We start from the raw sequence: 22,294 nt of genomic DNA on the forward strand, positions 1-22,294 counted from the left end.
CCGCAGGGCCGGCGGGGCAGCCCCTCTGGGGCAGCCCCGGGCGCTCCTCCAGGCCCTGCTTGTAAAAAAAAAAAAAACAGCTTGTGTTTCGCCTCATGCTCCCTCCGGGCGCCTCAGCGCCGTGAGTCCCGCTGCCGTTCTCTTCTCCTGTGGCGTGCCTCGGTATGCAAAGAGACTGCCAGGTTTCCAGCTAGGCCCAGGGTGGAAGGTGAGAAAGGACGGAGCCTGGTAACGCGTGCTCTGTGGAGAGGAAAGGGCATAATTTTCAGGCAGAGGCATATGTTACTCTGAATGGTTATTCTGATGCCAGCTGAGGGAGCGAACCATTTACAGACCTCCAGAGGTCTTTCCTGTGACTGCCTGCTATAGGCGACAAGGCTTCCTACAGGTACTGCCTGCTAAAGGTGACTGGCTTCTTTCCACTTTCTGTTAATTCAGTTTTGTGCAGCCTGTAAGTGTAAATAACAAACCGTTAGCGTGCCACAAAATTAATGTGGATTTAGTTTGAATGGGCAATGTGTTTTGGCAGAGGGATGAATTCCAGTTATGATAATAGTCCATACTGAAAACCACAGCACTGTATGTTACTTCCAATCCCTAAGTGTATTTCACCTGTCAGTGAGAGGGAAGTATTCACCATGGTCAAAGATGAAGTATGGCCAGTTTATAGTAAAATCTGATTCAGAAATATTTAGCCATTTGTTTGATTTTACTGGAAGTTAGTGAATTCTTGTCTAACTTCTTTGGAGTCGTCATTAATATGCAGTTCAGCAACAGTCACTGATAAAGTTTTCACTTCAAGACTAATACTATTTTTATCCTTTATGAAGATCTATTTTATCAGTGCTTTCTTCTACAAACTTTTTTACTTCTTTATGCTTCAGTTTCTACTAATCAGCAGTTTGGTTTTCACTTCCTGGCTGTCCATTATCACTAGTTTATCTAATGAAGTGATTAGTAGGAAAACAGCTGAAAGTGTCATTGCTGGGATGTGAATTAGAGTAGTAGGAAAACAGCTGAAGGTGTCATTGCTGGGACATGAACTAGATTAGCAAATAAACTATTAAGGGGAGTAACAAGTCGCTTTTTTTTTTTTTTTTTTAAGTTTGTTCATACTGCATGAAGTCATCAATTTCAGTTACTTGCTCTGGAGTTAGAGGGATAACTTCACACCTATGAGATGTATAAATTAACTTGTTAAAAAGGCTTTTTTCATTCCTTTTAGTAGAAATGGAATAGACCAGTAGGGCATATAATCAAGAGTATTGGAGGGATTTGATACTTATATTTTAATTTTTCTGGAATTTACTGTGGAGATAGATGATCACGTCAGTATGGGAACACCTACTGTGGTTGCTAGTGCTCTAGCACTAGTTGCTAGTAAGGATACTTTTTTGGAGTTAAAAAGCTATATTCTCCACAAACTCGTTCTTTGGAGAGAATAGCTCACCACTTGTATCTTTAGTGATGTATGTGGAGAAAAAATAGTGCTGTGCATGAGAGATTACACCATGAATAGGCTAGTTCAAACTAACTTCAGTTTTCTGGAAAAAAAAAAATCCTTCTAATATTTTGCTATCCTATACACTGCAGTGATGTTTTGAAAATAACTTGTCTTTTGGGTAAATCAGATATTACTTTCATTGCTAAAAATTGTCAGAAGTTTGTGTCTGCCTGTGCACACATATTCTTCAGAAAGCAGCGTTATTATTTTTTTTATTTTTAAAACTCTTAATATTTTAATAGCTTATTCATTTATGCTTTAATTACTGAGTAGAGTCAGTGAATTGGAAAGTGGAATACATTTAAAGCTGTTGTCTGTGAAGGTTTGCAAGGATCTTATATTTACATCCTCTTCTTGGCTACTTATCTGAGTTGTATTGTGAGAGGCTGAAAGAGGCAGGGTGTTTGGGTATTTTTAATAAGTGACAATTTATACATCTATATATATTTTTAAAAACCCAATGTTATATGTATTTACAGGTTTTAAAGTAAGAATTGAGTATGTTTATTGAGTACAGAGCATAATGAAATTGCATAATCTGGGACCAAGGCAGCTGAAATAACTCTTTGCTTAGTTTTTCCTCTATTTGTAAGTCCTTTTAACTTCTAGGCCTGCCTTGGTTCAGACTTGTGTTTTTTTTATTTGTTGAGATCATCCTTTTCACCAAATGAAGAAGATCAGTTCCCGTTAAAGCTTTAGTTAAACTTCTAATGATGCTATAATTGAGTAAACAATTATAAATTAGACATTGCTCTGCATGAATGGCAAAGTATCTTTTACTTATGTTAGAAATGTTAAAAACTGTAAAGTAATACTGGTGAACTTACATGTATCTGAATCAGCTCATGCTTAAGTCTCTCATGGCTACCCTTAGAACTCTTAGTACAGCAGTACAAGCATATAAAATATCATCCTCTAAATTTATTTTTTAAAAGTTTAATTTTCAGGTAATGGACCTTCAGATGCATTATGAATCCACCCGCTGATTAAAAGACTGACAGGTAGCTGGAATGGTGTGCCCCAGTTCATGTTGGTGGATGATTAAGGATTAAGCTAGGTATATGGAATGTCTGTTTTGTGCAAGGAGGGTGTTTAGATTTGGAAGGGAATTTTTTTGTTTGAGAGCTCTTTGTGTTTGTCTCCTATTAGATTATTTCATTTTCCCCCACCTCAAGACTGTAGGTATAATTTCTTTTATTAGAGAAGGTAGCGACTCACAGAAAGGTTTTGATGCTCACTGTGATTCAGGACATGTAGGAAGCAAATGTTCTTGTGATGGACTAAATAAAACTCAATTAAAACTTGCAAACAAGTATTGATAGTATATAAAGACTTCGTTAGACCCTTCATGGAGTAGAATGGGAAAGGTAATTTCTATACTCTGATAGTTTGTGACACTGTTGCTAATCCAAGGACCTCCATTTGTGCTTTGACATCAAATGCTGTTGTGCAAGTCAAGAAAGTAATTTGATCTTCTCCTGTGTTTAATCTTTTATAGTCTTTAAAAGTGGCATTTCTGAAAATTGCTAAAGACTGCTACCCAGAGAATATTTGGGAAGGAAGGAAACAAGTTTATGACTATATACTATCAATACAAAAAAGTATATTGTAAAATGAATGAGTCTTCAAGTTGTAAATAATCAAGGGGTAGGGAGTGATGTCTGAATTATTAACATATATCTGAATATAGCAATGAAGCACATGGTCTTTCAGGGAAAAAAAACCCATTTAATTACATATTCAGAATGGGTGAGAGTGAGAATGTCTTTCCTTTTCCTATTTTTTTAAACATATGAAAGTCATTTCAAAGCTATGAGGTTCAGGGTAGGGGGAAAGAAAGCAGGGAGGAGATGAACAGATGTCTGCAGAAAAACTAGCAGTAACTTAAACAGTAAACAAATCAGTCAACAATTTGAGGTTATAATGTAAGTACCTTATTACCTATGTGCTGTATTTCTGTACTGGTTGTAATGACCTACTCTAAAAAAAAAAAAAACAAAACAAAAAAAACGCCAAAAAAAACAAAGCAAAACCAACCAACTTCAGTAAATTAGTTTGTAAGCATGGTGTGCTCTAAGAAGAAGAAGAAAAATAATAAGAAGAAACGAACATGAATAAGCTTTTGAATTGAAAGATAGCTCTGTATTTAATAAGAAATGTTCTTCATATATTACCAATAAGCTCATTCTGGATTAACATCAGTCTAACTGAGAATAAGATATATTATATTACTTTATTTTTAATATCTGACTTCTAAAGCTTTTTAGGTATTTAATGATTTTTGGGGCAGAGAGTTTTTTTGAAGATTCTCAAGGTAATACTTTTTTAAAAAAGAAGTTCAGCATGTTTGTTTGTTCCAGTTTAGCGCATGTCTCCTTTAAGCTATACGGTCCCTGGTAGAAACTAATTTAATTATTTCTTAGTCAGTTACTGATATTAGTGCCTGCTTTCTCTGAAAGCCTGGTTTAGGTATTAGAAAGCAAGATCATTGCCTTGGACTTCAGGAGAACAGACTCTGGTCTCTTCAGCGATCTGCTTGGAAGAATCCTATGTGATGAGGCCCTGGAGAGGTGCAGGAAAGCTGGTTGATATTCAAGGATCACCTCCTCAGAGCTCAAGAGCAGTCCAGCCCAGCGAGTAGGAAGTCAGGCAAAAATGCCAGCAGTCCTGCATGGATGAACAAGGAGCTCATCACAAAACTCAGACATAAAAAGGAAGCATGCAGAAGCAGGGACAGGTAACCTGGGAGGAGTATGAAGGCAGTGTCTAGCCATGCAGAGATGTGATTAGGAAAGTCAAAGCCTGCCTAGACTTGAACCTGGTGAGGGATGTCAAAGGCAAAAAGAAGTGCTTCTGTAAATACATCAGTAGCAGAAGGATGACTAGGGAAAATGTGAGATCACTGCTGAATGAGACAGGGGCTCTGGTGATGCGGGACGTGGAAAAGGCTGAGGTGCTGAAGGCATTCTTCACCTCCTTCTCTACTAGCAAAGACCTTCAGGAATTGTAGAACCCAGGAGAAAGTCTGGAGCAGGGAAGATGTATGCTTGGTGGAAGAGATTTAGGTCAGAGAATATTTAAGTAAACTGGACATATATAAGGCTCTGGGCACTGATGGGATGCACCCGTGAGTGCTGAGGGAGCTGGCTGATATCACTGTGAGGATGCTCTTGATAATACTTGATTGATCATGGAGACTGGGAGAAGTGCCTGAAGACTGGAGGAAAGCCAATGTCACTCCTAACTTCAAAAGGGCAAGAAGTACCACCCAGGGAACTACAGGCTGATCACCTCACCTTGATCCCCAAGAAGGATGGAAGGTGATGGAGCAGCTAATCCTGGAAACAATTTCCAGACACATTAAAGACAAGAAAGTGATCAGGAGTAGTCAACATGGATTCACCAAGGGGAAGTCATTCTTGACCAACCTGGTAACTTTCTACGATGAAATGACTGGCTTGGTAGATGAGGGGAGGGCAGTAGATAATTGTTTCAGTAAGGCTTTCAACACTGTCTCCTGTGACATCCTCATAGAGAAGCTGATGAAGTATGGGCTGGGTGAGCAGACAGTGAGGTCAATATAAAACTTGCTGAACAGTTGAGCCCAGGGGTGGTGATCAATGGTGCAAAGTCTAGTTGGAGGCTAGTAACTAGTGGTGTACCCCAGGGGTCAATATGGAGTCTGATCCCATTTAACATCTTTATTAATGATCTGGATGATGGGGCAGAGCGCACCCTCAGCAAGTCTGCTGATGACGCAAAACTGGGAAGAGTAGCTGATAGGTCAGAGGGTTGTGCTGCCATCCAGAGGGACCCTGACAGCCTGGAGAAATGGGCTGACAGGAACCTCATGAAGTTCAAGAAGAGAAAGTGCAAAGTCCTGCACCTGGGGAGGATCAGTCCCATGCCTTGGTGTCTGCTGGGTGGCATCCATCTGGAAAGGAACTTTAGAGAAAAGTCCCTGGGGGTCCTGGTGGACACCAAGTTCAAAATGAGCCAGCAATGTGCCCTTGTGGTGAAGAAGGCCAATGGTATCCTGGACTGCATTAGGAGGAGTGTTGCCAGCAGATCAAGGGAGGTGGTCGAGGACCCTCTCCCTCTCCTCAGCAGTGGTGAGGCCATGTCTGGAGTACTGTGTCCAGTTCTGGGCTCCCCAGTATAGGTGAGGCCTGGACATACTGGAGAGCCCAATGAAGGGCCACAAAGTTGATAAAGGAACTGAAGCATGACACCTTTGAGGAAAGGCTGAGAGAGCTGGGACTGTTCAGCCTGGAGAAGCGATGGCTCAGGGTGGTCTTATCAATGGCTATAAATACCTGAAAGGAAGGTGTAAAGAGGGCGGAGCCAGGTTCTTTTCAGTGGTGCAAAGTGACAGGAACAGAGGCAGTGGGCCCACACAAACGCAGGAAGCTCTGTCTGAACATCAGGAAACACTTTTTCACTGTGGGGGTGACCGAGCACTGGCACAGGTTGCCCAGAGAGGCTGTGGAGTCTCCCTCCTTGGAGATACTCAAAAGCCATCTGGACATGGTCCTGGGCAGCTGGCTCCAGATAGCCCTGCTTGAGCAAGTGGGGGTTGGACTTTATAAGCTTACAATAAACACACTGATCCCTTTCTGCTTGCTCCTGTTACCACATTTATAAAAAATAAAAATGGAGGGGGTAACAGTCAACTCTGAAATGTTCTCCTTTTCTTCCTTTTTTTTTTTTTTTTTTCCCCCTCAGCTTGCAGCAAATACACAAGCAGTATTTGGCAACCCAGCAGTGGACTTTCACACACATACTTTGGGAAACTCAAGAGGGGGAAGCTGCTCTGTACTACTTTAGAATTACTGCAAAAAAAGACCCCTTTGCCAGCAAGCGTAGAGAGGCATATTTTTCTTTAAATCCCAACCAACTCTATTCTATAAATATTGTGAAGTGTCTGTTGGGCCTTCATATCATAAGTACACTTAACTCTCTACAAATGTATTAGCCTTATACATATGTTTAGTATATACTAAACTGAACAACTCATAAAATATAAAATATGAAAAGGCTGTATTTGCATTTGTATGTAATGTATGCAGTTAGAAGATGATAATTTTGTCAATTAAAATAAGTCTTTCACTAGAATACCCTAATGTAAATTTCTCCCTAGCAAGGTCTGGTTTCCAGATGTTAACTTTCCAGGAACATCTGAATTCACGCAGTGTTTTAGAGCATGCAGAGAGCAAATTTAAACTTCCAACCTAAATGCGGGTAAGTTGTGTATTACTAAAAATGTGAATAGACTCAAACTCACTGTATTGCTGCTGCAGTTGATGATCACAGGCCCTACAACTTGTTACATCTCTTGGACTGCAGCAGAAGGTTACTTCAGTATGGTGTTTTTAAGCAGGCTGCTTATGCTGTTTGGGGGGTTTTCTTGTTGGGGTTTTTTTTGGAGGGGGGTGTGGATAGGGTTGCTTCCCCCCCCCCCCCCTTTTGAGACCTAATAGAGTATATACTTTTTCACATAGACCAGTAAAGGGAGGAAGAGAAAGGGTATGATGCTACAACTCTCAGTTTAACTAACTAGTATGCTCTCAACACCAGCTATTCCACAGCACTCCCTGTACTATCCAAGTAGTAAAGTTAGAAGCAGTGAATAAAATAAAAAAAAAAAAAAGTGTGTTCTGCTAAAAAGCTGCAGGCTCATGAGTCAGATTGTGCTGTACGTGGACAGAGAAGGTAACAGGCTCTCTGTCCTGCAGTTTCTCAGATGAGCTAAATGGTCCCTGTGGCCATGCATCTGACCTACATCTACAAGCATTGTCATTTCACATCTAAACTTTACAAAAACCTTCAGGAGAAGGAGAACAGAAAGGATGCTATCTCTTTGTAATGTGCCTTGTGGAGATGGTGGTAGGGTTTTTTGGTTTGGAGGTGGAATGCAAGAAATTTGGAAGTCTAAGACTATTTCAGACTGTTTTCAAAAGGAAACTAAATGCAGCTTTTTCAGAGGTAGAAAGGGTTAAAAATTAAAAGAAAGAAAAAAATTGTGAGATGAAGGAAAAAGATGACAAATACATGATATAGGAAGAGAGCAATTATGGCAATGGTGCAACTCTTGATTCAAGGTTGACCCTGACTGGGTCTGGGTACTTCCTTCTTTCCCTGCGAGAGAGGACCTGTGGAGGTTTTTGGCCTTTAGAAGTAAGTTGAATCACTCCTAATATTCATTGTGTTTGTATCAGTAGCTGCTTGGGAACAACCTCTCTAAAAATGCTGTCTCTGCCACTGCTTATTTCCACTGTCTCCATTTTTGTTAATATTGGCAGTGGGGTTGGAAAAGAAGGAAAATAATCTGAATTTAAATTCTAAGAAAACTTGAAAAATACTTTAAAAAATAATATTCAAAAACAATATTATTAATTCTATAAGCAGAGGAGCTGACAGAAGATATCACAGGAGGGGGCTGGCAAGGAGAAAGGAACTTTTCGTGGAAAGGAAGTTAATGTAGGACCATGACACTGTGGGGCATAACTAAATCATGAAGGGGAATTCACGTTGGAATTGCAGAGGGTTTGTAGAAGCTGTCACAGTGTACAGCTCAGGCTGCCTAGTAAGGAAATTATTATCCCTCTTCTAAACTGTTACTTGTAATATGTGTGTGCAGCTGTGCCAGTGGATTCTAAAATGCTAATGAAGTTATAGGATTGAAGAGAGTGTGGTGAAAGCATATCAGTCTTCCCTTGTGTGCTTAAAGTTACCATAATTACCAAGTAATAAAACTGTCAAGATTTGGGGACACTGAGCACATCTAATTTTCCCAGCATCCCTATTAGTCACTGTGTATGCCAAACATTTCAAAGTACAATCATATCAAAAACGTAAGAGTGGGGAGGAATTGCATAGTGTTACTTATTTAAACAGAATAGCCTCTCACCTGCAAGTCTGCATGAGTCCTACGATGAACTTGTAGAAATAATTATTCTTTTTCTTTCTTTTCATTTTTGAAAGACAGCAAAAAGTTTCATTATTTGTATTTACAGTGTTGTAGTGTTATCCTTGCACATTCAGCATGTTGGGTTTGAAGACCATAAGAACAGTTCTAGTCAAATGAAAGGCTTGGTTTTCTATCTTGCTATTGTCTCATGGCAGATATGAGAGTATGATGCTGAGATGCAAAGGCAGCCAGTTTCATGACTACCTTTTTTTCCTGGCCCTGATGCTCTTCTTACTGGTACTGCACATGTCTTACCTGATGTTGTGGTGACCTGATTGTGTACTAAATCTGCAGAAAAACAAATGTAAACAGGTCTGTCTTCTGCCATTTTAACATGCAAGAACAGTTCAGTAGAGGGTCAAATGAGTGTTGGCACTAGTCTGTGAGGAAAGGTGGCAATACACAGTTGAAGGAAGATGGGAGGGAGTGACCGTAGCTGTCAGAAATTACATCAGCTTATGTTTCTGTAGAACACAAGCCTAAGAAATGAGACATATGAGTCAGGTAAAGTACTGTTCTTTATCCTTCCACCAGTTCAGAGTTCTTGATTATAATTAGATACAATTATTTGTAAGTTATGCCATATAATACAAGGCTAAAACTTAAAACTGACAGTGAACAGGCTTGTCTTTTTATTGGTGCAGGGCCTTCTTGGCTCTAACATATGAATATATACAGTCTGTAACAATGTTGTTTTTACATACAGTCCTACTTTTGGTACAGATGCGGACAGAGATTAATTATGAGTTAGCTATGCGTTTAGGACAGATTTTACCTTTCTCATCTAGTAAGTGTTTCTAATAAAAGGTTAAAGGACTTTATGTTCCTGCAGTGCAGGACTTGGATCAGCAGTATTACACTTGCATATCACTGAATATTCATGACTCTGCAGTTGGTATGCATATGTATGTAAAAAGGAAGAAAGTTGGAATAAAATCTGCACAATGACTGTGTTTCACAAGTTATGAGCGTAAGGTGTTTAATGCAAAATTTCAGGGTTCTGTCATCTGTGGTAAATTGTATCAGAGTATATAGAACAGGCATTGCTTCTGAATGCTTTCTACATATCTTCTTAATCTTTATCCTGGCATCTCCATACCTATCTAGTGATCCATTCATATGGATCAGACATGTAGGAGCAGAACAGAAACACAGAGCTGTGAAATGGGAATTTAAGTTAGGTGACTTTTTTTAGGTAGTTCCGAATGGAAGAAAGGTAAGGAGGGGCATGGAAAAGACGCATAAAATTGGGATTGATGCTGTGCTTGACAAATATGGCTATGTGAGGTACAGTGCCCTTACAACAGTGAAAAGCAGGTATTGTATATGTCACAAGGCATAAGGCTAACTTTTCAGGCAAGTACCAGTAACCAGCAAATGAAGAGTTATAACTGCCTACAGTGTGCTCACAACTGTGCATTCATGTTCTGCCTTTGAACCATTCTGAAATGGAGCTGCATACTTCTGCCACCATGTGATGTTTCACCTTTACACAAAGGATGGCATAGGTACTAAGCTTTACATCCTTTTCACTTTTACATGTGCAATGCAATAGAACTTTCAGTTATCCATCCTTATACCAGAACCTCGTATCCTCATCATAATTAAAATCTTTTGAAATGCAAGGGTCTCCCTGTCATCTGCTGATGCTGTCATCAACATTTGAGACCTACATTTGTAACACAAGGGATCCTTATCTTTCCCATGCTCTTACACCTCCTGATACTGGTTTAGTCAGAGATGTTGCCCCTTCCTTGCAATGGGCTGTTCCTTCCTGGTTAAACATCACAGTCACAACTCTGCTGAACTACTCCATTTTGATTCAGAAACAGTAAATGTAAGGCACTTCTCCAGATAATTGCCATTACCTAATTCCTAAGAAAAAGAGTCAATATTGTGTTTCGGGCATATATTTTGACTCTTTATCTTAGTGTTCAAGGGTTTTTTTGAACCATGTTTTTTGGAAAGCCTGAAGTTACAACGCAGCTTTGTTTTGTTAAGCATTTGGGTTTTTAGCACTGATTTAATTAAAAGGAACAGCAGCTAGATTTCATTTAGTATAGCAGAGAATGGGAATTTACAAGCAGAATTGACACATCCCTTTAGGGATGAGTTTGCAATTTGCCATACTAAGGAGAGGGATGCCAAAAGGAGGAAACAAGATGAGGGAAGAAGTAGAATGGGATATGCGATAAAGAAGAATGGTGATTGAACATATGACTTTTTACATGCTTATCTTCTTATTCATTCTAATAAATGAAAATTAGGGCCATATCAAAAAAAGTTGGTAGGATTATGGTATCTCTGGCTTTTATGCTATGGGGAATACAAATGTACTTTGAGCTTTTGTAGCCTTAAATTTAACATCACAAATTTTAAAAGGTAGTATTTTAAATAGTAGTTATGCAGTAATTAGTCTATTGGATCTAGTTGTTTGCATCTAATAATCTGTCTTTTAAGAGTGCTGACTGATCACAAATTCTTCTGAAGTCAGTGGGAGCTTTTAGCATTCAGAGTATCTTTAACAGTGGCCAGTAATAGTCTTGGCTGCTAGAATTCGTTGAGAGAATGTATTGCACTGATGCGGGATTTTCAGTTTCCATCAAATACTGACAGAAATGACTGATGTACAGCTTCTAACAGTGCAGCACTTTCCCACTGCTCTTCATTACTGTTGTATCAATTCTGGCTCTTCAGAGCTGGTTTTGATTTTGTAACTTGAAGCCCTAATATTTTGACTCTGGCAGGTAGTTTATGGAAGATGAATCAATGAGCTATCGTTATGTTCTCTTGCTGGCTCCAGGCATTCAGCAGTGGCTGATCTCTTGTATCCCATTTTATGAAATCTAAGTTTACTGAGTTAAAGTTGGAAAAGTAACCTGTGATTTGAATGTATTTGTGTCTTGTTCTTAGTCTTCAGACATCAAATGTAACTGTAGCATTTAGGATTCTGGGATTTGTTGCTAGTTGCTTACTCATTCTCCTTGGTGAAAATCTTAATTTCATCTATGGGATTGATTTGTTACACAGTCAGTCATTCAGTGTTTTCCTTTACTTTGTCTATTTTGAGAAATAGTCCTGCCTCCCAGGAATATAAGAAATAAATAATATTTTCTGTGATGGCAGTGTATTACTGGTTTTTCAATTAGTGTTAGTAGTTATTCCAAATGGTAAAAGAATCAGTTTATGTTCTTTACAAAATGATAGGTATTTAGCTGAAGTATATAGAAATCCAGACAGTAATACAAAACCAATCTTTTGTAAGGTTATTTGAGGTAATGATATAGTGATAAGTTAATTTTACAGTGATTAAGAGACAACACAGTTGGGGCTCCCAATTAGACTTTGATCTGAGGATATTTCTCTCTACACTTGATGAGCAAGAAAGAGATGAGAATTAATGGTAAGACATGAGGCTCTGAGCAGCCGGGGTCCAGGTTCTGTGTTTTATTATGAGAGTTGATGTAAAGGAAGATTTTAAAATTAATTGGATACATATAATTTGATTTCTCATCTTTAAAGTTTATTGATTTCAAATTGACATCTAAATATCCTCTGCTATTGAGAATAACTGAAAAGAACAGTTAAATGGAATACGTTTCACCAAAAAAAACCCCAAACAAACCAAAAAACACAAAGCCAACTCAAAAAAATCCCACTTCACACTAAAAAAAAAAAAAAAAAAGCTCCACATTCTTGTGGGTGGAAAGATAGTTTTCTTTGCTATCTGTTGATATCTTAATTTTGTGAACATAAAAGGAGGAATAGTAGACTACAGGTACGCCTTGTGCTCTCTCTCACACCCAGTACGACAACACTGAATGCACAATACCAAACGCATTGTAGCTCCTGAAGAAAAGAGGAACTGTGTGTTAGTGATATTCTCTCCAGAGAGGGTATGATTCCTAGCATGCCCACCACATAGTACTTCCCCCTGCCTGGGCCATGGGTCTGAATGCTGGGACTTGGCAGAATCTAGTCTGTTGAAAAGGCTAAAAAATGGCTATCTTTAATGTATGTCCTGTTATTTTTTTGTGTAGGGATAGTTTATAACAATAAACTAAAATAATAATGAATGTTAAAGAGACTTAATATATCAGGAGTTCTTCAGTGGCCTGGAAATGAGAAGAGTTGTCCAGGCAAAAATATTGCAACATGATTAGTGATGAATGTATTTACTTCATACTTAAAGAGATATATTGTGACCTGCTACTTTCATAAAATTAATCTTAGACAAAAAATAAGAGTGGAGCCAAAGCACAGAAAGAATAGCCTAAGGAATCTTAATATAGATGTGCTCAAGTGGCAAATCCTAATAAAATTCATCCTAGAATGATTGAGGAATTAGGCACCACTGATTTTATATATTTATTAATTTATTTATGCATGCATTTATTTTATTTAATGTCCCAGAGGGTGAAAATAGCCAGCGAAATGGGTTTGTGTGTGTGTGTTTGTGTCTCTTTATTCTTCTGTTAAGAGAATTATTGAACCTGTCAGTTTCAATTCCAAATAAAGATTCAGGAGTAAATAGTTTAGCAATTAATTTGTATCTAAAAATGTGCAGAAGAGAGATTGTAAAACAGCCGGTATGATTTGACATGACCTGTTCGTAAGAAACCTGTCTGTTTCTCCTCTTAGAAAGGATGGCAAACTTAGTAAGTAAGAGGAAAACTTTAGGTAAATACAGCTAGCTTTTAATAAAGTCTTTTTCCCTACATAAGCAAGCTAAGGAAACATTATATCAATACTATCTCCATTAGATGCTGATATTATCAGCATCAAGTTGAAAAATTGCCTTTACAGAGTAATTATCTATAGTACCCTGTCAAGATGAAAAGGCATTAATGAGTTGGCTGATTGAAGAGAACACACACACTTAGAAAAGTTACTGATGATACTAAGTGGGAGAGGGATTGAAAGTTTTACTGGTTTTTGGTGGGTTTTTTTGTTTTTGTTTTCTTTGTTTTGAACATAAGATCTGAATCCAAAATACTTTTGATGAATGTGGAGAGAATCTGTGAAATCAACAAGATGAAAAGCAGTGCAGGCAAGTATGAAGCACTGCATTTAAGAGGAAAAACTCAAATACATGAATACTAAACAGGAAATAACTATTCGGAGAGAAAAATGACAGAAAAAGATCTGACGATATAGTAGACCTCAGGGTAAATACTAACTGTGCTGCTTGACAAAAGTAGGGCTTTTTTTCTGGAGGATCATACCAGGCATGTTGTAGGAAAGAGGACATTGTCTACTTTGGCAAATCTTCTATATGTAGTTGGTCCCCTCACAGGCCTCGCTGCTTTTTCCTCTTGAGAAGATGCAAACTGGAAATTCTTCTCCTTTGTTGTTGTTTTCTCTTGTGGAATGAAGACCATGTTTATTTGTAATAAGGATGCTTTAGATTGAATATGAGAAAAAGATTCTTTGTAATTATAAGGGTGATGAAACACTGGAACAAACTACCTGGTGTAGAATCAGCTTTCTTGGTAGTTAAATATCTGTCAAGATATTCTTGAGCCTGTGTTCATGCTGAGGTAGGATTAGGTAGTCTCTTGCAGTCCATTCCATCTCTGCATAAGTACAGTGCTCAGACTACGTGTTTTGGCTGCACAGAAAAGATTATCTAAAATAGTTAAATCATGAACTCTGTGAAGTGAATAGGTGTTCTACTTCTTGCATCCTAAATGCAATTTTAAGTTAGAGCAGTAAGGAACAAAGTTCATTTCTTACTTAATAAAATATATTTTTATTTGGGTTCCCAAAAAGTGTTTTGACACATCATACTTAAAAATATTTTGAAGCTTCTGCATATAATATATGTCTATCTTCTAATGATTATGCTAGAAAAGCAGGGAATTGCAGTAGCACTGAGACAGTAGAAACCCCTTGATTACTCATCCACAGTGGAATAGTCCTGTGGAAAAAATGGCACCCTGGAGGTTACTTGGATTTGTATATTTCTGCAGGCAAAGTTTACAGACCTGTAAATTTAAATGTAGAATTTTTGTGGGCAGAATGAATTGACAAATATGCCTGATGGTAATACATCTCATAGTGATAGTCCCAGAACAGGTCAATAATAATGCTTATATTGATAGCAGCAATGCAGGAGATGTTACTTGGTATTATAGCTAAAATCCATGTTATCCCCTTAATCATAATTACATTAATATTGACAGGCTGTTGACAATACTCACATTACTATTGATAGATTTCTGTCAATAACATGTTTCCAAATAAAATATATTCATTCATAATTTGTACAATGCTCAATAACAGCACTAACATGTATCAGAAGAAATTCCTCTTTCCCTGGTGATACATGATAATTATTTTTTTTGTTGCACAGTGTGCTGTAGAAGCAGGATTGTTCATTTGTTTACTTTTAAAAAACCAAACAAAAAAATCAACAGGCAAACTATAGGTTATTTAAGAAAGAAATGTTCTGTGCTTTTGTTTTTTCTGGGAGGCATTTTTTTTTATATGCAATATCTGTGACAGTGTAAAATCAGGGGAGAACCTTTCAAGTAGTAGTCTTTAGTGTTCTGCCTTAAAGTGTATTTATGTAACAAGTTAATCGCATGTAGAGTTTATTATGTATCTTCACCTGATTTTTGACTGTTCAATTCTGATCACATAAGCTAAGCCTGATGGCATCCTTAACTGAGCGTTGATATTTGTCTCATTACTGGGTCTACAATTCTGAGTTCTTAAGTTTTAAAAAAAATTAAATTAGACCAAGTAAGAGACTTAAAACAGTAAGGACATGACAAATACAATTTAATGCAGAAACATGGAGGAAAACCAGCATTCTCTTTATAGTCTGTGTAGCTCAGCAGACTATGGAATGCAAAAATAATGCTAAAAAGTACAAGTTAAATGTCTTGACACTTACAGGCTGTGTTTATTACGTAGTTTTAAACCAGAATATTTCTCATTTATTCCTACTCTAGGACCACAATTTGTGAAAATAGTACAAGCTGAAAAATCTAACAAATTTCTGAAAGGATTTTGTATAGAGGAAGTAATTTTAAAAGGGAAAACTTAATTTATTATAATTTATTTATTCTTTATTTATTGGCACCTGAAAAAAAATGGACACCATGGACAGACAATATAATGACAATTCCCTACTATAGCAAAATAGACATTAGAATTTAGGTCTCTTCTCTCAAAGAAACAGTTGCTGTTATCTAGATCATTAGGACATTTGCAGACATTTTTCATAGGAAAATACAGTTTTCAAACTTTTCCTTGTAATGTTTGTCTGTGGGAAGTAAGTATCTACCCTATAAGTGCAGTAAAACCTTAAATCAGTTTGGAAGTAAGCATAGTGTTTAGCAGAACACTTCAGCTTACAGTAAGGTAACAGTAAACACACTGAAATGTGCTTACACGTTAAAATCAAAGCTATATGGATATAATCTTCAAGTAACTTGCAGGGTCTAGTTAACAGCCATAGCCTATGGCAAACTTTCAGTGATCTTAGCAACAAAGAACTTCAGAAAAATGCCCAGTTTTATTGCTTAAATTGAGAATGCTTACCTAAGTGTTCATCAGAAAAAAAGCTTTGCTTACGTAGGAATATTACAAGCATAATTTAAAAGATTTTAAAGGAGTACATCTTTATTATTAGTTGCTTATGTTTTTGGCTGATACTGTTTTTTTTCCATATAGTTTGTATAAAAGTGACTTCAAAGTTGAATCAATCTGCTAGTTGGTAATTCAGGAAGAGACATTAAATATGTCACAGTTAAGCTATATATGGTGTTGATTCTAATTTTTTTAAAAGGAGACTTGTTGGATTTTGCAGGATTTCAAAGGTTAACAAACAGTGGTTGGACTTGTTGGTTCAAAAGCGGTTCCCATTTTCTGTGTACAAAGTTCCAACCCACACTGACAGATTCACTGAAGTTACTTCCTTCAAGTAAAGTTCTGTAAAGGATCATGGATATGAAAAAAATGCGTATTGTCACAAATCAATTAGATTTTACAGTGAGGCATGCACAAATTTTTGGGAAGATCAAGTTCTGGGGAAGATCTTTACGACATCTAGCCCATCCTCCTGTGAAGACTAGGGATAAATTCAATGCTAGAACAGGTAGCTTAGGGCATTGTTTGGTCAAGTTTAAGAATCTCCAGGGATGGAGATTTCACAGTCCCTGTAGATAAACTTCCAGTTTCCTTATGTCCAATTGGAATTTCTCATGTAGCAACTTACCAGTTGCCTCTCTCTTTCACTGAATCTTACGGAAAGGTTTGACTTAATCTTCTCTGTAACCTTTAGGTAGTGGAAGATTACTATTAGATCGCTTCTTAGCTGCCTTTTCTTCAAGTTGAACAGTCTGAGTTCCTTCAAGCTCTCCTCATATATCAGATGTTGGGGCTCCCTAATGGTATTAGTGGCTGGACTCTTTTCAGTTTGTTGACATTTCTTTTGTACTATTGATAGAAAAGAGGCAAAACTGGATGTAGTGTCCCAGGTGCAGACTCACCAATGCCAAGTAGAGGGGATAAGCACATCCTTCAGTCTGCTAGCTATATGTGTGCTAAGGCACTCCAGTAAGCGTTATTGCCACAAGGATGCACTGGTGACTTGGGTTCAGCTTGCTGCCTGCCAGAATGCCCAAGTCCTTTTTTGCAAAGCAGCTATGCAGTCAGTCAGCTCCCAGCCTATAGTAATCCATGGGTTTTCTTGCGTATTTCATGATCAGTCATAATCATGTGTATTTGACAGATTTTCCTTGAACTTCAGAAGGTTCCTGATGCCCCTTTCCTCACTTGCTGAGGTTTCTTAAGATAATCTGGCTATACTGGGTGGGGGCGGGGGGGAAAGTCTGCACAGATTTAGCCTACCTTATTTATGAGAAAACTCCAACAGCAATTTCTCATAGCACTTGGGATAATGGAAGACAGCTGGAAAAGATATTGTAAAACGGTTTTAGTAGATGGATCAAGGAAGCTGTTTGGTAAGATGTCCCTTTCAAATAACTTTAGGATTTTGAAAGGGGATTTATGTGTATTGGGAGTTGTATAGAACACAAGTAGGAGGGTAACTAAAATGAGTAGAATGGAGTGAAATGAGTAGAAGGGACTGAGGTGTTACCAGAAGTGAAGAAAACACTAGACTTTTAGGGGTTACGAGTGAATAGCACTACACCAGTGACAGGTTCCAGAGCAGATGGTTATCAGAGGCTGTCGTTCCTAAAATGGTAGTGGGATGAGAAGATGAGGGGTAGGAGGGTGGATAGTCATTGGAGCTGGAGTTTTTGAAGTGATACAGCAAGATCCAGTAAGGGTTGAATTGACCCTTTGATCACAAGGCAGAGGAGGTAAGTTATTGGGATGATAGGGGATAGTGCTTTCCAACCACACTTCCTGTGCTTTGGTGCTTACTACAGAAAAGGCAGAAGTGTGAGTGAGACAGGCTTGGGCATACTGCCTTTGTATACCCTTATGTACTGGCCTGTCAGGCCAGTGCAGGTTGGTGCGATGAACCCCATAGCTTTTTGCCCAGAGGAGGTGGCCTTATACTGCCTTCAGCCATATTTTGCTTGCTAATGAGGAAGGCAGAGCTTAAAGAAACTGAGTGGACCTATTTTATGCCCTAGCCACGTAGCCAGTCTTAGTTAATTGAAAACTACTGTTGTCCACCATGCATTAAGAACAAAATCATATTTCCTGTTAAGTTTCCATGATATTTTCCTTATAGACATGACCAATTACAGGTATAGAAAACAGCAGGAATGCTACAAATAATGTTTTATACTGGGTTTTAAAACTTTTGGTGCACTCTGTTTCAGCAAACGGTTATTGGTTTAGAGGGATTTTTTTTCTTTTTTTTTAGTATTCTTAGCATCATTAGCAACCATTCCCATGTAGGATCCTATACAGCATCTTTTATTCAAAGCAGTCTTGTGTTATAGCAGGTTTTCCTCTTACGAATAAGGATTTGCAGTACCTTCTTCTGTACTTTCTCCAGAAGGCTGTTAACCCTTGCTTGTCTGCAAAGAATCTGATTTAGAAAGTGAAATATGTTGCATACTATCTGAAATATACCACTTCTCCTAAATCACTTTGAGTTTTTTTTATGTGGACTAAAGGAACCAGAAATCAGTTACCCCACAATTTTGCATTACCGAGGCGTTATCCATATTTTGCTCTTGCAATTTATTGCATTTATTTTCTTAGTCACAGAATTCCAGATAAAATAACATTTAAACAAAGCAATTTTAAAAAATATTTTTATTTTTCTCTGTAATGCTTGAACAAGAAGAGTATACATTAATCATCTTGCCAGGAAATGTGTTATATGACAAGTACCACAATCCCACACCTGTCAAAAGACTCTAGAAAATATATGCAGGCTTCAGTGATGTACTTTATGATAATTTATGTCTGAATGCTGAATATTTCTCTAATATCATATAATGATTCTTCTCTAAACTAAACAAATCACTGCATTTATTTAGCAAGTTTTATCATTCCCACCTTAATTTTCATCCATATCTTTCTGTATGTAATCCTTAAATTCACTACTATTTCTCAGATTTTACTTTCAGCTGCCGCTACTGAAGTATTCATATGGCATTATTTTCTATGCACCCCACTGTTCTGTTCTAGATTTTAGTTAGTATGTTCATTTTCTCTATTTCTCCATAAAACACCATATAGTTCTACAATTCTTGTTTCTGATCTTCTGGTTTAAGGTCCAATTGAATATTACAGTTATGCCCAGCAATACTTTTTCTTAAATTTATTGTCCTGGTTTCAGCTAGGATAGAGTTAATTGTCTTCCCAGTAGCTGGTACAGTGCTATGTTTTGAGTTCAGTATGAGAAGAATGTTGATAACACTGATGTTTTCAGTTGTTGCTCAGTAGTGTTTAGACTACAGTCAAGGATTTTTCAGCTTCTGAAGCCCAGCCAGCGAGAAGGCTGGAGGGGCACAAGAAGTTGGCACAGGACAGAGCCAGGGCAGCTGACCCAAACTGGCCAACGGGGTATTCCATACCATGGGATGTCCCATCTAGTATAGGAACTGGGAGGTGGGGGTGGGTAATTGCCGCTGGGGGACTGGCTGGTGGTGAGCGATTGCACTGTGCATCATTTGTACATTCCAATCCTTTTATTACTACTGTTGTCATCTTATTAGTGTTATCATTATCATTATTAGTTTCTTCTTTTCTGTTCTATTAAACGGTTCTTATCTCAACCCATGAGTGTTACTTCTTTTCCCAATTTTTCTCCCCCATCCCACTGAATGGGGGAGGAGTGAGTGAGCGGCTGCGTGGTGCTTAGTTGCTGGCTGGGGTTAAACCATGACATTTATACAGTGAAACGTTAAATCTATGGAGTTTTCTAAATATCTGGAAGGTGTTAAACACTGTTCTATAAGCAAATGCAAACGTTACTGTTTGTAAGAAATAGTCCAGTATAGCTTATTTTGAGATGAAATTTTATACTGTTAGTGTAAAGCTTCCTGAAAGGACTTGTAGCATATTAATAATGTATTAATACAGCATTCTGAAGCAGCTTTTTTGTTATTTTTTTGTTTACTGCTGGTATATTACAACTTTGTTATCTTTAATAGGAATAAAAATAGGAAATGCTCCATTATACTAAAATCTATTTATGTTTATTCCTAGAAAGTGGTTTTGTGAAGAAATGGCCTCCAGCATTGGAAATGAAAAGAGTGTGAATCCTGTGCTCAGAATAAGTCAACTTGATGCTCTTGAACTAAACAAAGCCCTGGAACAACTAGTGTGGTCCCAGTTTACCAGCTGTTTTCATGGATTTAAACCAGGCGTGTTGGCTCATTTTGAACCAGAAGTAAAAGCATTTTTATGGCTTGTATTATGGAGATTCACTATCTATTCCAAGAATGCAACTGTGGGACAGGCTATTCTGAATATTCATTACAAGAATAACTTATCTCAGACAGAGAAATACCAACCTCTGAGCAAACACCAGAAGTTATGGTATCTTATTTTCACTGTTGGTGGAAGGTGGTTGGAAGAAAGATGTTATGATTTATTTAGCAATCGTCAACTGCAATCTTTCTGCAAAATTAAGAGTTATATTAACTTTGGAGCTGGACTTCTTAAACTCTGTGGACTTTTAAATTTTCTGATTTTTCTTCAGAAAGGAACATTTGCAACGCTTACAGAACGCATTCTAGGAATTAGGTCAGTTTTTTGCAAGCCACAAAGTGTTCGGCAGGTAGGATTTGAATACATGAACAGGGAGCTCTTATGGCATGGTTTTGCTGAATTTCTGATCTATCTGCTACCACTTATTAATGTACAGAAACTAAAACTTAAAATTTCTTCTTGGTGTTTGCCTATTGCAGGTCTTCCCAATAGTGAAAACACATTAGCAGCTCACTGCAAGGAATGTTCACTATGTGGGGAATGGCCTACCATGCCTCATACCATAGGCTGTTTGCATGTTTTTTGTTACTACTGTATTAAAAGTAACTGTTTATTTGATATATATTTTACATGTCCTAAATGTGGGTCAGAGGTACACAGTCTTCAGCCACTGAAATATAAAATTGAAATGACAGAATTGCATGCCTGATATGAGGTTGCTTTGTTTTTATACTATACATGAAATATTATGTTGAAGAGATTAATGGAAAAATTCAGAAATTATTGTAAACAGAAAGCTTAAAGATGCGTTTGGAGACCCTGTAATTTTTTGTAACATATGTCTTTACTGGTCTTATTTTTTTAATGAGTAACAGTGCCAATTTGCCTCTCTGAAGGAAAGAAAAAGGAGTTCACCAGCTCTTCTATTCTGTCAGGCTACTTGATACCAGTTTGGTACCTCTATCTTGTCAAGTCATTCCTTCTTAGATCTAGAGTCTGTCAGCCTACCACTTCCTAACTGTGTGCTATATACTTCCCTCAAAGATAAAGAAGATGTCCAGTAAGCTTTTACCCATTTTGTGGATTTTCTCAAGCTTGTTGTAAAAGCTTCTGCCATTACCAGCTTAGCTAGTAGATGGATTTAGTGGGAAAGTCATCCTTGTCATGCCTAAAGAATAATTTTAAATTTGAGTATTTTGAATTTGAGTTCCCAGTGTGATGTTCCACTGCAGAAAGGAAAGGTGTAAGATGAATTGTCATCTGAGCAGATTATTAATAGTTTTCATCATAATCACCCACCATAACAGGACATACTCTTTCTCTACTCAGAATTGCTTTCTTATCAATAGACCATAGGCTTTAAGTGATCCATCTGGTAGACAGATAGATACTCTGTAGTTAACATGTGCCTACAGGAGATAAAATCACTTCCTGTGCAAATACAGTGCACCTTCTAGACCTTCATGAGATGACTGAACTCATTTACTCAGTCAGCTCTATGTCTGTGATCTTCAGTGATGTATATGTGACTACCTCCCACTTCTTCCCTATAAAGCTGAGGGATGCAGTTCATACATTGGAATGTGGCAGCTGCCTAAGGTAACCCACATTATTCTGAGTCAGAGACACTGGAGAAAACTGTTTACTCACAAGATGCTGTCTTTGGGATTTGCCACTCTTCTTTTTTTTGGTGTGGTTGAAGTGGGTGCCAAACCTCACTAATGGCTCACTACCACACAGAAAAATGATCAAACACAGTCATGTGCATGTAGACATTAAAAAAAAAAAAGGTAACTCTTCCTGGTTTTTACTATTACTATTTGCTTTCTCTGTTGGCTTTGCAATATTTTTATTATTCCCTGTTTTAACACTTTATCCATTTATTCTCTGACCTGGTTTTATAAGACTTATATTTAAAAAAAAAAATGCAGTCCTTTTTTTAA

At 37.7% G+C, this 22,294-nt stretch overlaps 1 protein-coding gene across 2 annotated transcripts in view; it reads left to right on the plus strand.

Annotated features, from left to right (window-relative positions):
* Nucleotides 1-22,019, plus strand: part of PEX2 (peroxisomal biogenesis factor 2) — a 22,522-nt gene extending 503 nt beyond the window's left edge. The window contains exons 1-2 of one of the 2 annotated variants that reach the window (XM_010575867.1): nt 132-208; nt 20,127-22,019. In XM_010575867.1, the coding sequence (XP_010574169.1) occupies nt 20,146-21,060 (915 nt within the window). In that variant the 5' untranslated portion in view covers nt 132-208; nt 20,127-20,145 and the 3' untranslated portion in view covers nt 21,061-22,019. Of the gene's footprint in view, nt 1-131; nt 209-20,126 lie in introns of those variants that run through there. The other variant, XM_010575866.1, reaches the window with a different exon arrangement.
* Nucleotides 22,020-22,294: the final 275 nt, after the last annotated feature.

The sequence above is a fragment of the Haliaeetus leucocephalus genome, unplaced genomic scaffold (genome assembly GCF_000737465.1).
Source record: "Haliaeetus leucocephalus isolate CR32 unplaced genomic scaffold, Haliaeetus_leucocephalus-4.0 Scaffold506, whole genome shotgun sequence".
NCBI lineage: Eukaryota > Metazoa > Chordata > Aves > Accipitriformes > Accipitridae > Haliaeetus > Haliaeetus leucocephalus.